This window comes from Engraulis encrasicolus, chromosome 10 (genome assembly GCF_034702125.1).
Source record: "Engraulis encrasicolus isolate BLACKSEA-1 chromosome 10, IST_EnEncr_1.0, whole genome shotgun sequence".
NCBI classification, from domain to species: domain Eukaryota; kingdom Metazoa; phylum Chordata; class Actinopteri; order Clupeiformes; family Engraulidae; genus Engraulis; species Engraulis encrasicolus.
This window is the reverse complement of record NC_085866.1, coordinates 54,041,855-54,059,131: the sequence shown is the minus strand read 5'-3', so window position 1 is coordinate 54,059,131 and position 17,277 is coordinate 54,041,855. Positions and strand designations below refer to the sequence as shown.

The window sequence follows — 17,277 nt, the reverse complement described above, 5'->3', positions numbered from 1 at the left end:
CTGTTACTACGCAAGCCAAATATCTTTCAACAAATATCTAATCAAAGAATACACATTCGTAAAGCAACTGAACAAGTAGGCAGGACCGTAAAATAAAATTGTTTAATAAACATGGATAGCACGAGAGACATATTGGTCTCCAGGCTGCAATATCAGTTTTAACATTTTTGCAATTGTCAATAGTACAGTGGAAAAGTTTGCCTTTTTTGTCGGTTCACACTTGAGACTTGGTCTTTTTTTACAGCATTAGGTGTCTATTCTCTGCTAATTTTGACAGCACTGACTCTGATGAAGACCTAAGTGCCGAGACGTCAGCACCAAGAAAAATAAAAAGTCGTGAACCGTGAAGAAGCAGTGTCACGCTGTTCCTTGTGAAAACTGATGACTAAATTTTGACAGCACAAAAATCTAAGATCAGAGATCAGGAACACTTCTGAATCATCTACAGTACCTGAAAATATAAGGGCACTTATGGCAACTATAACTACACTTGTTTGTGTAGGCCTATTTATTTACATATAAAAAATAATTAACCATTGTCCTACTGTAAGAATGTCACTGCAACAATAGCGATGTCAAGTCACGGATGATATAAAGTATCACAGTTTTTGATGATTCATGACATGATTCAGACATGAAATACAATAGCTTAATAGTCCATTTGAAAAGTTCATCAGTCGGAAAATGTTAAAGCTTGTGTCATTTGGTGAGACTGGCAACACGTGATGTTCCCCACTTTGAACATTTTCAGGCCAACAGAGAACTGTGGCGGTGCCGGTGCCAGTTCCTCCACCATGCTTTATCTTTCTGCCTGACAAGATCACATAAAAAAAACTTTTTTTCCCTAAGCAAGCAAAGTAGGCATCAGCAGGTTCATCACCAGTCTCTAGTTCCTAGTGTAAGAACAGATGCTCTGTCAATATGAGCTACCCAGTTGACCTGAGTTACCAAGCCATTACCACACACACTATACCAAGCAAGCACCTCAAGAGGCTAGGTTTGGGGAATGGTGTTACTTTAGTGTCTGTAGGTAGATGCCACAAGCCGCATGATCATTTCTCTTTTTTTGGTCTTTTTCGACTTTATTGATGACAGGACAGTATGAGAAGTGGACAGGAAGCGAATGGGGAGAGAGACGGGGAGGTGTAGGCAAATGACCCGGGCTGGGAACCGAACTTGGGTCGGCCGCATGGCAGACAAGTGCCCTACCGGTTGGCCACGGCAGGGCCGACTTTACTGATTTCGTAACCCCTCCTAGCTACTGTATCTAGAGGTTAGGGGTAGGAGTAGGGTTATGGTTTGGGCTATGTTAAAAGCCTATTGGTAGCTCATCTTAATAAAGCATCCCATATCGATTTATTGTACACCAGCACCGTTTCTGGCTGGCCTGAAAACAAGCATGTGAAAATGAAAGATTGCGTCTTCAGTTGGGGCTGCAACACATGTGCACTTCCCCCCTCCCACCTGCAGAGGGGGCCATCAGATAAGCAGGGGGTTGTCCAGCACCGCCACTCCTGCAGCCACTCCACCGTCCGCATGCTCAGAGCTCTTGGTCCTCAGCAGGTGACCAACGCACTCGTTCATCACCATTTCTTTCCCCCGTCTGTACAAATTAAACCAGATATAGATTAAATACAGGAAAGCAATACTGCCTTACAAAGCAAAAAGGCAGTGACTGCATTGCTGCTTTTGAAAATGAGAGCAATGAGAAAATGAGAATCTGAAGAAGACTGTTGAGGTCGAAACACAACAAAAAGGATTCTAAGAGTGCGGACTTCTCACTCTGAAAACTAAAGTTGGCCTTCGTCCTGCACCTTTCCCTGGGATGTGCACAATCCTCTCCTTCAACTGCTTTTGAAAATGAGTCAATGACTAAAGGTTACTTAAAATTGAAAGAATGTGACAACATAGAGTAACAAAACATCCACACATCTCAATAATCTACCTAAAACTACTTAGGTTGGACAACAGATTAGTTTTAAAGTCATTTTACTCAACTCAGAGCTATGCACAGTCACTGCCTTTTTGCTTTGTAGGGAAGAATAGCATTCTCTTAACTATACATTATATTATATTGTATTGCATTGTATTGTATTGTAATGGCTATTACTTGCCCCCCTGGGCCTAGCACCAAACACACAACACCACGTGCAGCTAGTAGTGTACAGGGGGCCAGCTTGCCATCTCTGATTCCTCTTGTTATTGGTCTATATTTCTTACCTATCTACTATTATTAGATCACTACTGTGTATTTGTTGATTTGTTGATTTATTCACTTTCTCACACATTATTACCATGGAAAGAATACAGTAAGTGTTAGCTCACTTGTCAAGGAGCTTAGCACCAACCTCTCCAGAGCACCAAATACTGTATTATATTCATTCATTAATTCATATTATATTGAATTCATTACCACATTTTGACTTTTACTCACCTGACATAAGCCCCAAAGACGCCCAGCTCACTGAGGCATGTCGTAAGCCGGAGTGCTCCGCCTGGCCTGAGGAGGTAGTTCAGCACTGGGCAGGGCCGAATCTTATCCATCAGGATGTAGGCGGACCGCTCAGAGCTGTCAGTCATTCCCTGCAGCACCTGACAGATCTCCTGGCCGTATATGTTGTTCCCTTCAGAGGGAGAGAGAGAGAGAGAGAGAGAGAGAGAGAGAGAGAGAGAGAGAGAGAGAGAAAGAGAGAGAGAGAGTCAGGACATCCAAGTAGTGAATAATAGTCATCAAGACTATAGGAAAAGAAATGCAGTGGCTATGAGGGATTAACAAAAATTGAAGATGCCCTTGCAGTGGGTTCACATGCAATTATAATTCAGCTTTTGCTTGAAAAACGATCAACATTTGACAGATCCCACTAATGCCCTGCGTGATCTACTATGACAGCACGTCAGTCAGACACGCCCATCATCATAGCTTGACAGACACATATGTTTGCCCAAGGCCTTAGGCCTGAAATGGCAATGTCGTTTGACCTAAGCTTTAAAAGTAGCTAGATTGTTTTGTGCTCTTTGGTAGGCTTGAAGTTCTTTGTTAGTAGACAGTCAAACAACTCAACTGTCAAAAACTAGTGTGGATAATTTTCTGCTTCAAACTTGAGGGATTAAATGTGAGCCTGCTGTATAACTCACCTCCTCCTTCCCTTTGTGGTTTCAGGACGTACAGGTCAGGTTTAGCCAAAGCCATGTCCACGGTCTTGTCTCCTTCTACTCCCTGTTGAGTTACAAAAAGGGCGAAGCATACCTTTCACTCATGGGCATCCTTAAAATAGCTTACCATTAAAAACCACTGACGTTCTCAGAATGGAAATGCAAAATAATTATATCAAAATTAAGATCATAATGTATGCAGCAAGTTATTGTTTTTAAAGTAATTTGCTTGGCTGCAAAATTATCCTTTCTTAGGAAAAATATGGAGGCTATTTCTCGAACCTATAGCAAATAGTCAGAGCAGTGATATAGGATAGTCACAACACTGAACACACATACAAAACATTGGTTATCTTGCATTATTTCCCATTGTCAAGCACATAGGTTGACTGTCATTCGTCTTAAAATGTATCAATTAACTCATTGTTTGCCAGCCATTTTCGAATAATACAATCCAGCATTTCAGTTTTTTTCCAACACCCCAAAAAATCGAATTCTATACCAATGTCAACATCACAACATAAAAAAGCCGAATTGACGTGCTGAAGCATCAATAGTATCGAACGTTAGGATCCGATAGAATGATGTGCTTAAAGGGGCATTCCACCGGTGGAGACATGACTATGTATATAAAGTGGATCATATATGTAATAGAATAGTAGCATACATTTTGGTGCCTTCTTGGCCGAGAAAAGGCAGAAAATGACTTTTTAGTGCTTGTGGATTTGTGACAACAATCCCCATAATGCATTGCAATGCTCAAGTTCCACAGGCCACACCCAGGCAGCTCTGCCAGTGACTTACTGGAGCCTCAATAGGCGTGTACGAGTTCACGTCAACGCATACATGCGCATGTAGACAGCAATGCACCCTGGATGAAAATGCTGCATGACGGTTAGATTTCCTGTCAAACTTCGAAATTTCGTCGATGTTGCGTTGACGAGGTGACATGTTACATGGTGTCAAACTATCGGGATGCATGCGACTGCAGTCAGATCTTGCAACTTCTGCAGTTGCTTATCCCCTTCAACGCTCGTCGGCGGACTGCCTCCGAGGTCACGCGCCCATGAACTGGTTGGCCAACAACTCACTCACGTGTGTATATGGGTCTTGTCTCACACCTCTACACAAGTTTGCGCAGGTCCCCACTTCAGCTCCTCCTCACTGCCTGTCCCCCCACTCCTCACACGTGGTGTGTTAGTAGAGCAAACCGGTGCGAACTCATAGTCTCGTTCATATTTGTGGCCGACTGTAAATGCGCTGTATTTAATAACACCCACATCGTGACAACAAGTTCTCGCTCACGTGCCTTTCGCAACATCGACGCTCGCAACAAACTCGTACGCGCCTAATGTCAGTGATTTCAAAAGCACTGGCACACTGATCTGTGATCAGGTCTGTTAGCACATTAGGTCCAACCGGGTGGGGTTGAAAGGGTGGGAAAAAGGCTTGTACTCTCAACAGAAATCCACCTTCTCTTACACTTCCTCCTACAATGATGCAAAATGACGATTTTTACATCATTGTAGGAGGAAGTGTTGAGAGGTGAATTTCTCCTGTCTCAGGGGGAATTGAGAGAGTGTTGCACGACCATTCAAAAGTATGACTGGGTGTCTAGCAATGGAAAGCCTAATGCAAATGGGTGGAGTGTCCCTTTAAGTATCGTTGTCATCAAGTCAGATACGCAAGTAACTGAATCTGACCATGTCGAGGGTGTAGAGTCCCGCGAAGGTGGCCCGGATCTCGGCCACCACGTCCGGCTGGTTGGGGAGGAAGCGCTCCAGCACCCCTGGCCTGGCCAGCTCCTGCTGCACCTTCTTGGTGCCCGCCAGGTGGGTGCGGATGTCGGGGCACTTCACCGCCAGCGACCTCTCCATCATAAGACGGGCGTCCCAGCACTGCAGCATGGGGGGAACAGAATGGATGGTTAAACCAAATATTCTTTAATTCTATGCATTTAGATCGTCTCTGGTTAAACCTTAGAGACAGCGACAACCACCCCACATATGACCTGCATCAGCCCTCCTGGCATGTGGAGTACCAATAACAGAATGCCAGTTTCAGCTTACTACTATTTCCTTATCATTCTGTTTTGTTGTTAACTGTGTTGTTAACCCATTTATGCTGGATGCTGCATAGCGCAACATTGACCCTAGCGCAAAGAGCTGCATGAGGCCACTTTCAGGCTCATGAGATTTGAGATATTTAAATTAAAAACAAAATTGGTATGTAAGAGCTGAATGAACATTTCTAATACAAAATCCAGATCTTAATTTTTAAATGCACTTTATTTCATCAAAAGAAAGAAGTCTACCGCACACTTTCTTGACTTTATGCTAGTTTTATTAGAGCGAACGTGTTTCGCCTCAGTGCGTCATCAGGCTCGCTCAGGCAGGTTTTTATGTGCTTCAGAGGCTGAGATATTTAGGTTTTTATAGGCTGACGGTACCTTTTCCCAAAAATGACTTGGGCGTTTAGCAGGTGTTTTCTGCAGGTGTTTTAGGCGTAAAAGGGTTCATTATACGACTCTCTACTATGGTGCAAGCTTTTCTATTCACTTTAAATGGGCCTTCCTGATGTTCGGACATGATTACATTATAGCTGTGCAATCTGTGTGCATTGAAAGAAAGTGTTGAAGTAGACCTCTGGGGACAAAGCTCAGACACAAGTTAGAAAGGCATGAGGGTGTCAGTGTTTATCCAGACCTGCTCATTACTGTAGTTCTGTGGCATGTATCCATTGCGGAAGTACACAACAGCCACTTCCTGTCCATTCCTGAAAGGAGAAGATATAGGAAAATCAAGAATTAGCAACCATACATTCCCATTATTAATAGTGCTGCTGACATTGCTCTCTGGATATAATGTCACCCCTTATGACGACTTACACAAACAGCCTCTTGTTCTCAGCCAAAGAGCCAGTCTGGCAGACGTCCTCAAACTGCCGTCGAATGACAGTAATATTTCTACAAAGTAACCAGACAGACAGAGTTAAGAGATAGGTGTAGTTAGATGTGCAGAAAACAAAGTCCATCTACCAAAAGCATGACAATTTTGCATGTTTCACATTTACATTAGCTGTAAATGATTTACTACGACAGTGACTGTTCACTGTCGGTCAAAAGTGTACTTTTGAAAGTTGGTATCGCGCCTTAAGGCATGAGAGACTTGGGTGCATAAATTCCAATCGGTAATCAAGGAGCAGTCCAAGGAAACTTGCCCACCTTTGGGGAAGTGCTCATTAGGGTTTAATATTTTTCCCGAAAATGGCATGAATCAAATCCCGGGATCTGACGGCCCATTTCCCGGGAATCCCGGGAAATCCCGTTTTTTTTTTTTTTTTTCTTCAAATTTTTTTATCTAGTCATGTAGAGGCTATAATTCAACTGTTCCTCCCAAAATGGCATTTTGTATCAAGTTGTTACTGTTTGTATTATTGGGAGAAAGGAATTAAGATTAAGCTCTCCTATCCACCAACACAATAATAAAGAAGTGTAAGATGATAGCCTGTGCGCAGCATGCAGCGCTTATCAATGACGGTGGATTGTTGGTGGAGCTCACGACTTTCACCTATAAGTTTGATGCAACAGTGGGTTGGCTATTCTCCATTAAGGAATTGTGTTTGAGGTTGTGCACAAATCATGGCACATTGTCCTCCACCTGTGGATAGTATACACGTCTACCGCCAGCTTCATGAGAACAATGTTTCACTGTCGGCTACTGTGATAAGCGGTGGGAAATATAGCCTATACGATGTCATCTGCAAGGGGTGAATAGTGGAGTTCCGTGCATGGGATTTCATCTGGGTCAGTCAGAAATGGCAGTTTGCTTTAGCGCCAGGAAGAGTGTTTTTTCAAACAAGAAAACTGGTTCATCATAGGCAGGTATGCATGGCTAAACTGACTTTACCGTTTGCCCAAGTGCTATCGTTTTCCTCTGGTAATAGCACCGGGCGTCACTACAGTTAGGTGACCTTGCGCGCATAATAAACCCATTAAAATATAGGCATAGACTTCAGTGTCTTTCAGAGCAATATGAACCAATCAGCTCGGCTTTGCAACTAAACAAAATACTTTCCTGATGTCTACTTAACTAAAATAAGCTGCATTTTGTCTAATATTTGGAGACATCGCCTTGCCCTTTCTGCAGAGCGATTTTGGGAAGCGCCTCTCTCTCGTTCTCTCTCTAGTTCTCTCGCTCACACACAAAGCGACGCTTGCACTCTTCGCAAGACATATGTCACTTGACTCATCTTGTTGGATAGACCAGCCAAACTTGCAAGCTAGATAGCCAATAGTTTCGATTGTGCTGCTTGGGGAGGAGGCAAAATTGGTACAATTTAGGCTGCATGAAAGCATACACGTTAACTTTCACGTTGTGCGAGTGTAACGGAGGCTAACTAGCACAGAGTTGGCGTGGAACGTTGGTAAACCTCCCTCCGATAGCCTCATACAGTCTCGTGCCGTTGGGCCGAGAGACTAGTCTCTTGGCCCAGCGGTATCGTACTGTGTCTCCCATTGCCGAACCGTTGTAGTTGACGAGGATGCAGGTTCGATCCCCGAGGGGGGTGAACAGGTGCAAGATGACCTCCGTCACAGTGGTGCCGTGACCCGGATGGGAGTGAGGTTTAAGGGGGAGAGTGTAACGGAGGCTAACTAGCACAGAGTTGGCGTGGAACGTTGGTAAACCTCCCTCCGATAGCCTCATACAGTCTCGTGCCGTTGGGCCGAGAGACTAGTCTCTTGGCCCAGCGGTATCGTACTGTGTCTCCCATTGCCGAACCGTTGTAGTTGACGAGGATGCAGGTTCGATCCCCGAGGGGGGTGAACAGGTGCAAGATGACCTCCGTCACATTCCACCTCACACCCTCTCTCGCTCACACACACACGCGACGTAATTCTCTGCACTCTTCGCAAGACACTTGACTCGTCTTATTGGATACCATCCAAACTTGTAAGCTAGATAGCCAATAGTTTCGATTGTGCTGCTTGGACTGGATGTATTTAAACTGTTAAAATTTAGGCTGCATTAAAGCATCCACACGTTTCAATTTTCACGTTGTGCGATGGGTGGAGACAAGTTGGGAATCGCTATAAGTTAGAGATTTTTTTTAAACATGGGCTGGCAAGATGTAAATTACCTGCACTGCTTGAAAAAGACGATCGACTATGTGCCTCAGGCATCTTAAATAGGCCTACTAAAAACTAGGCCTAATAGGCGGATGGCGGGCGGATTCGGTTTTGGAAATTGGAGAAAAAACATTAGGGCGGGTGGATTAGAAATTCTGAGAAGCGGTTGCGGATGAAATAATACGTCAACCGCGCACCTCAGACATTGCTGAAATGGGCCTGTACTGCTGCTGCTTAAATGAGCCTGAAGTGTTACCGCTGCTAGATGGCACTGTTGCTTATGTTGCTGGGACAACAAATAGACACGCACTTAATTTTTTTTCCCGGTTTCCCGTCATGGCTTTCCCGGGAAACGGGAAATTGTTTTGATCAGATTTCCCGGGAATCCCGGGTCCCGGGATTAAACCCTAGTGCTCATGCAGTACTATGAAGGAATGGACTCTCACTGATACCCTCACCTCTTCCACAGCTCGTTCTCCACGTAGCGATGGTCAAATATGTTCCTCTGGGTGTCCTCCACCAGAAACATGACAACCGCCCTGCAAAGAGAGTCCAGTCAGCTCTTCATATTGCCATATCGTCTACAGCTCAGCAGATTTGCTTTCCAAAATCAATCATGGATCCATCTGTTCAATATTTCATCGTCATCAGGAAATCCTATTTTTAGACAAAAATAACAAAATTATATTGCTCCAACAGCAACAACATATTGTATAAATAACTGCTAACCAAGCTCACTTTTCTGAGCCGTAAAGTTCCCAGGCCTTGGCTATGCCCCTGGCCAGACCAGCTGCAGGGTTGTTGTCAAGGAGTTTCTTCTGCTCTTCTATCCGCTCAGCAACCTGCAGGATGTGCCTGTAGAAGTAGTAGACACACATTATTTACCACATCCACATTCAAAGACGTGGTTCAGTCGGTGAGCCATTCAGTCAGTGAAGCGTTTCACGCACAGCCTCTACTATATATTGTTGTTACCAAAATGTACCAAATTGTTACCACAATTCTGCAGAGTTGTATTAAGTACAAGAAGAAGCACTCTTACAGGTGTAATTATAATACTAGTAGTGTGGTATTACACAGTTGAAACCATGTAATATCATTCCAATAGTATTATTACATCTGTAAGAGTACTTCTACTTCTTCTTTACACAACTCTGCAATTCTACAAACTGCACCTTTAAGACTCAGGGTAATGTCATCGCAAAGTAGCTATAATGTACTTTCTTTTCAGCAAATGGTGAAATGGTGGACATCCCACCTGCACCAAAAGGCTAGTATTTCAACTCCTCAAGGCCAGGCGAGTCTGTGGCACCAATTGACTGATCTATCAAAACAATACTATAGCGAGCTTACCGATGGACATCTGGTGTGCGTGAAGAGAGGCCACCAAAGCTGGCAGCGATGGTGTTGATCTCGATTTGCTTCAGAGAAGTGCCACCATCCTCCGCTTGATCCAGCATGTAGTCTGAGCGGTTGAGCCCCAGGGTGATTGACTTGTGGAGGGAAAAGAAAGAGAGAAAACTTAGTTCAGACTAGAGGAGAAGGTTCATCAGAACAACATTTAGAAGAGTGGCCCGCCAGCTAATATACAAAGACGGGTCAATGACATTTTAGTGGTAGCACCAGGGTGATGCAGTTGCAGCTAATCCCACTATTGATTAGATTATCTATTTTGTTTTAGTGGATTGTCTAAGAAGCATATTCATTGCAGTACATTAATTACCAATTACTAATTGGCATTAGCTGTGGTTGTACCAACTGACGCCTGAGCACAAAAAACGTCATTGACGCAGACACTGAAGTCACTCCAATGCAGATGTGAGATTAACAAGGGAGAGTCCCAAAAAGCCTTCAATTCTGTGTTCCATTTTCACCCCTTTATGCAGAATAGGGTCAAGCCTGGAGCACACATGGAATTCAACCAATAAATCAGTTAGATTCTGAGAAATGGAGGAAGATTGAAAAATCTCTACATGTACTTTACCTGTGCACAGCCCTCCTGAAGAACCTGTCTGTGTATGCTGAACAGCTTTGCCGTGAATTCATCCACCTTGATTGTACTTTAAATTGGGGAAATTAAACCAACGTTATAAATCATTGGATGCAACTTTCCATACGCTAATTTTACAACAGACAGGTCAGTTCTGAAATGATCAGTCAAACTTTCACAAACTATACACACAGATGTCTCTACACAGATGTATAAAACCATATAGCCCAAACTTATATTACACTTAACTAACTCCCTAACCATTAGGCCATGGGTGTCCCACTACCATCATTACCAGAGTTACCTTGTATACCAATAGCAATAGCTATAGTGTTTTATAAAACATTATCATCATACACAACTGTCATTCAATGTGCTTGAGAGGAACGGAAGAAAAGAAATAAGAAAAATATTATTATAAAGTAATCACATTGTAGTGGATAAAATAAAAACGGCCTCCTTCTAAATTACACCTAAATGACAACGAGAGTTGTATAAAGTAAAACTAGAAGTGCTCTTACAGATGTAATTACAACACTAGTAGTATGATATTACAAAGTTGAAACCATGTAATGCCATACCACTAGTGATTTAATTACATTTGTGAGAGTACTACTACTTCTACTTTATTCAACTTTAAATCATACTGCTGTACCTAGCCAGGGCCTCCTCCAGGAAGTCTGGGCTCTGACTGATCTTGTCCACCAGCAGGTTGAAATGCACCTGCACAGCCAACGCCTGCTGGAACAGAGCTCTGGGCACCGGGGAGGGGAACAGCGCGAACGGAGCAAAGCCTACCACCTGCAGCAACAGGAGAGAGAGAGAGGGAGAGAGAGAGAGAGAGAGAGAGAGAGAGAGAGAGAGAGAGAGAGAGAGAGAGAGAGAGAGAGAGAGAGAGAGAGAGAGAGAGAGACTTTGCATTATAAGGTCCTCAACTATCACTTTCATTCAAAGCGACTTATTCACAGGGGATTGGTTTCAGTCCCTGGAGCAATATGGTGCTACGGTAGGTGCCTTGCTCCACACAGCTGTAAGTGTGGATCAAACTTGTCAATATGTAATCAGTAAAGATACACAATCACACACTCATGCAGGTTTTTGGGCCCACTAAGGACAGAGTAGTTGCTGCTGACTATCCAAACGGAATTAATGGTCCTAAACCCAGGGACAAAACAGTGGCGTAAAATTCCACACGAGTCTTTGTGCATTCACGCTTGTATGAGTAGATCACAGTTCATTCCACTCATTCTCCTACAATCTTCAAGCCAAAATGTCAATGCATTTCACTGCAATGAGGTTATTGGTCAAACTACAGTTTGCTAGTAAAGATATGTCAGTGCTTGAACTGATGACATTGCTTCCTTGCAACTGACTTTTTTACAACATCTTTTGTCAATTACAAAATATTTATAAGTGCACCAGTAGCCTACTGTGCAAACTGCTGAATAAGTAATACTGAGGTCAAACTTTTGTCATGGCTGAAACCAGAAAGCATCAACAACCACTGTCAAACCAACCTCCGAGTCATTGGGCGTTTCTTTGGTCCGCATCAGAATGCCATTCATAAGGGCAGCATCCTTTGCTATCTCCACGAGTTTCTTGATAAGTTTCTCATTTCTGAGCACGTCCTCTGGAATCCCTGTTGAAGCCATGATCCTGTGCAGGGCTGAACTGAGGTGTTTTCTCTCTCTCCCCTTGCGACTGAGCCCCCAAGAATGTCAGTGCTAGTGCTGGCAGGTTGTGCCACAACTGGAAAGTCTTGTGGACGTTCGCTGTAGGCTAGTGTTGTGTCGAAGGTCTGGAGGCGAAAGACAACTTCATGATGACATAGCACTAATAACAAGAGTCGACTGACAGATTATGCTTGTATATTTTACTGCGGATGTCTGCTAAGGCGTTCTATTTTACAAAGTAACAAGCATTCACAATGGCCGTTACATGTTGCGTTACATGTTGCAACTGTTACGGTAGCATTTAAGTTTATAGAATGAAAGGATACAGAATGACAAGTGTTCAATCTCATTTCTTACCGAAGTGCTCCACTATGCTCCTCGTGCAAGGTGCTCGACTATCCAATTGGATGTCGAAATGTTGTCATAAAATCACAAATCAAAACCAATTCTTCACGCCTCCTTGAACTTACTGGTGCGTCTTTAGTAAAGAATTGCAGTGTCAGTTTTTGACTTTCAGTCAAACAGCATTTTGAATGGCATAAGGTTTGGGTTTGGGTTTGGGTTTGCTATGTGTAGAGCACGGTGGCAGCCAATGAATGGCAAGAAACCAAAACCCGGAAATAAGAAAATCATGACGGTCATTTAAAGGGACATGCCATATTTAATAAGGTATGTTGAGTTTTTTTCTGGCTTGGATTGTGTCCCATCCTTGTTTTTGTTTGTTTGTTTGATTGATTCACTAATTGATTGTTTGTTTGTTTGTTTGTTTGTTTGTTTGTTTGTTTTAAATAGCCTTAGCCTTAAATAGTCATAGTATGTTCTGAGACAATTGCATATCTGTATTCTAAATAAAGTATTTAACATATTTAAAGCATATCAGTACAAGACATGTTTTGGTGACCCTTTAAAATGTTCAGTTGCTTAAAGTTGAAAATTCAGTTTTGCACCAGAATCCTGTGATTTTAGGGCATTGCCAAACAAGGCCTATAGGCCATTAAATAATTAATCAGCAGATGGCGACAGAGGCCCAGAAGGAACGTCTGACTCCACTTAAAGCTGCACTGTGTGATAGTTTTTAATAGTGTATTTCCAGAATTCATGCCCATGTCTTGTTAAATCACCTTTGACGTTTGGAGAGCTGGTTGCCCACCAACAAGAGTGACTAAATATTTTTTTTATCCTTGAATATGCCTAGATGTGGGGGACTTTAAAAACTTTTGGTTGGTAGCCTACGGCTATTGTCGCATCAGGCATTCTTTGCAAAACTCACAAGAGCTACTTTTGATATGGGGATTTCCCATTCCTTCCTCAAAGTTGTCAGGATCAAAAACTAATGAAGATGTTGTGAGCAAGTCACAGCAAGTGTAACCAAGAAATTATGTGCTGTTGCTGAATTTGGATGATGAATATGGAGGATGTCCTACATTTAGAATGCAATGTAAAGAGGTGGTGGTCAATATTCAAAAAAGTTCATGTTTGTGTACAGGCCACGCATTCATTTGATGATGATCATCTAAAAAAGCTACCTATACTAGTCTGAATCTTGCCAGACCTTCGCGTATATCCACTCAACTTCGTGCGGAACCCATCTGGCGAGAGTCAGGTAAACCTACTGCACCTATAAGACGTCTTCAGCTGTAAATATGTCTGTCCCTAATCTATGTCAGGTCTTGCACGGACAGTCATTAGCAGTGAACCTTAACCTATTTTAATCATCCTGAAACCAGCCTAAAAGTCTGGCACCTGGACAATGTTACTGACCACTGGCTCATGATGGGCCACCTCTTATCACTGATTGGAACAACAGTGCAGGGTGGCAGGCAGGACACAGAATTCTGGGCCGCTGGGGAGAGTCGAGATGCCTGGCCCCATGCCAGTTACCGTAGGGCCACTTGTCAGGACTCTCAAGTATCTCTCAATGCCAAGAGCAAAGCAAACAACTCAGAGCCCATTAACCCCTGTGAGTCATATCCAGGGCCGCTGATAGCTTTGGCTGGGCCCAGGACAAAGTCATCTGAAAGGACCACCCACCCAATACATTCGATAATAATGGAGCCCAATTTTGGGGCCCCTATCTCCCAGGGCCCGGGAAAACTGACCCCTTTGTTCCCCCTGTCAGCGTCCCTGGTCATATCATATGTTATTTGGGCATCCAGGCGGACGGGAGAATGGGAAAGCAAGAGAAGGGAGCAGGGCCGTTTCAAGGTATCTGGGGTTCCTAGGCAAAGAGGGATCCTTTCATCTTTTTGACTACTGGGAAAGAAGGGTGCCTCTACAAAGATTTTGATCTAGCATCATTGCACATTTTTTGGTTTAAGGGTGTGGGTTTTTGAACATTCTATAAAAAGAATGCGTTCTATAACAATGTAAGATTCTAAAATGGCGCCCAGAATTCTATAGAACTTTCACTGTCTGAACATTCCCGTCACACCGGTGTGATGGTACACTCTTAAAATGAAGGAGGTTTGGGCTCACTCACATTGCTGTCATTTAAATATACAAATGCATAACCAGTTATTACCTAGCCAATTGCCTAGTTTGCTTTTTGGTTGTGACAGGCTTGGAAAAGAGATAGGAACAGGATAGGACATAGGAGAGGCTGCTGTTATCTCACCTGATGTACGCCGTCTAGCAGCGGTTTGTCAAACTGCAGCGAGGGCGTTCCGGTTTCCTCTCGCAACCATCTGAGATTCGTCAGAATCCTTTTTCAACAAATGAGCCAATCAGGATCGCTGGGTGGGATTTTCCATAGATGGTCGGCGTTAGGGCTCTTCTTCCTGTAGTTCTCAGCAGGTCACGAGTTGAGTTCAGAGTGAGTGGCTGAAGTGGCACATCAGTAAAGATGATCAACAGATTGTTTATCCAATCAGGATTTTTGATAAGGAGCATCATTTGATAAGGTGTCACTTGTGGGGGATACCCAGATGGTATCGTGAAGATGAAGGAGAAGCATACCAATAGGCCAGAGTCAGGTTAGGTGTTATCTGCCCTGCCTACTCAACATCAGCATATCTTTTTTTAAAAGATTTTTTTTGTCTTTATTTATAACAGTACAGTGAAGATGGTGACAGGAAGCGGGGAGAGAGAGAGATGGGCAAGGGCCAGCAAAGGACCCGGGGCTGGGAATCGTTGGCCGCATGGCAGACGAGCGCCCTACCGTTAGGCCACGGCAGGGCCCAACATCAGCATATTTAAGCAAATTAAGACATCAGCAGGCATGTGCTCTGTTTTTGGAAGGCGGTTTTGAACTTATTAATAGCAGTACTAATGGATATTAATAGCAATTTGCTATAAACAAATACCTCTGTGTCTCTCGCTTTCTTTTACAGCGTGTGTCTGGGCTGATGTCATGTATCACATTGTTTAGGGTGACATACTTTCCCATCTCTCTCTGTCAGTGTTCTTGCCTGTGCCTGCTGTGTATGTGTGTGTGTATGCCCATGCATGTGTAGTTGTTGTTTGCACAAATGCACACCATTTCTATTAACCCTCTTAACCAGTGTGTGTGTGTGTGTGTGTGTGTGTGTGTGTGTGTGTGTGTGTGTGTGTGTGTGTGTGTGTGTGTGTGTGTGTGTGTGTGTGTGTGGGTGTGTGTGTGTGTGTGTGTGTTTTGTGTCTGCGGGCCGGCCGGGGCCTAGTTACCCCGGGAGACAGACAGGTGTCTGCCCCCCCACCCCCCAGTCCCTGCTCCCCCCAGGGCCTTTAGAGTGAGCCAGAGAGAGCAGCTCACACACAATCCCAGAATTCCCTGGCTCTTTGATGCAGTGTCCCTGTGGAATGCCAGGCCACGGTTAACGGAGGTTTCATGCTGGAACACACCAAACAGAGCCTGTGCTGGCACAGTCCAGAAAACTCCCATCCCATGCTGGTCTCATCCGAACTCTCATACCCCCCGACAGGGCCGCTGACAGCTTTTGCTGGGCCCAGGGCAAAGTCATCTGAAAGGGACCCCATCCAATACATACAATGTAATGAAAACCCATTTCTGGGCCCCCTCTCTCCTTGGGCCCGGGACAACTGACCCTTTGTCCCCCCTTGTCAGCTTCCCTGCCACCGATGGCCAGTTGCTTTTCCGTACCATTAGACAGCCTTCATCTCTGGCCGTCTGTGGAAAGACAAAAGGCATATGACTGTGAGCATGAGGGAGAGGAGGAAAAGAGGAGACTTGAAGAGGGGGAGGAGGAGGAAGAGGAGGAGGAAGAAGAAGAGATGAGTAGGAGGAAGAAATAGGAGGAGAGGTGGGAGGAAAAGGAGGAAAGGTGGGAGGAAAAGGAGGAGGAGGAGGAGGAAGAGGAGGAGGAGAAGACGATGAGGGGTGGGATCATGCAGACTGCTGCTGGCATGTGTGTGACCTCATAAAAATATATTTGTATTCGGAGGAAATGGATTGGCAAATTTGTAAGTAAACAATGAGGGTTGAAGGAAACGTAGATACTTCATAAAAAATGCATATAAAACATAAAAATGCATCCTCACAGTCACTTGAGTCACTTGATAATATTGAGGTCACCAAACAAATTGCTTTCCCATGAAATGTTCTGTCAAGGTATGAGCCTTACAAGTCCTCTGGATGTAAAAAAAGAGAAGAGATGTAAAAAATGTTTTCCATTGCCGGTTTTCTGGTAGGCCTACAGCCCGATAAAGCACAACTCGGCCGCCTCTTTTTGCTTTTCGAATAGACACGGCACAGCTCAATTGTAAAGCAAAAAGTGGTGGCCGAGTTGCGCTGTGTCGAACTGTAGGCCCACCATGAAACAAGTAGTGGAAAAGAGGCATAAGTCATCAAACACTTATAAATAAGTAAGAACAACAACACAACAATGAAGCATGTTTTTAGAAATTCGGGAGCCTCTCTTGCTCTCTCTGATGTTCGGAGAGAACCAATCCCGCCTGTGTTTGTTTAGCTGGTGTGTGTCCAAGGCCTTGTTAACCCTGTCGGTCTTCGCTGAGCTTACCAAGTGGCAACAGTGGGATTGCGGAGGCATGGCTGCCCTGTGTCTCGCAGTCTGCCTGGTTTCTAAGTTTAAAAGTTTACGTGAGCATGTGGCTATTGTTCTGGTTCAGGCGTCAGGGCTGGAGGGCGGGGGTGGTCGTGGTGGTGGCAAGAGAGATATGTCGCTGTCAAAACCTGCTCCAAAATAGAAAGACAGCTGTAGGTGCTCATATCAGTATGTGGGTGAGTGTGTGTGTGTGTGTGTGTGGGTAGTGAGCTTGAGAGAAAGACAAGCGGAGGGAGACAGATAAAGTGTGGAGAGACAGAGAGAGAGAGAGAGAGAGAGAGAGAAAGAAAGAGAGAGAGAGAGAGAGAGAGAGAGAGAGAGAGAGAGAGAGAG

At 44.1% G+C, this 17,277-nt stretch overlaps 1 protein-coding gene across 1 annotated transcript; it reads right to left on the bottom strand.

The window, feature by feature from the left end:
* Nucleotides 1-88: 88 nt before the first annotated feature.
* On the bottom strand, nt 89-12,515 carry gss (glutathione synthetase). The gene is made up of 13 exons (XM_063207719.1): nt 12,302-12,515; nt 11,789-12,069; nt 10,927-11,072; nt 10,266-10,341; nt 9,635-9,774; nt 9,020-9,136; nt 8,740-8,820; nt 6,041-6,118; nt 5,859-5,928; nt 4,857-5,051; nt 3,136-3,217; nt 2,435-2,624; nt 89-1,603 (listed from the first exon to the last, which is right to left on the bottom strand). The coding sequence occupies exons 2-13, from the start codon at nt 11,921-11,923 to the stop codon at nt 1,480-1,482; spliced, it is 1,434 nt and encodes a 477-aa protein (XP_063063789.1). The 5' UTR covers nt 11,924-12,069; nt 12,302-12,515; the 3' UTR covers nt 89-1,479.
* Nucleotides 12,516-17,277: the final 4,762 nt, after the last annotated feature.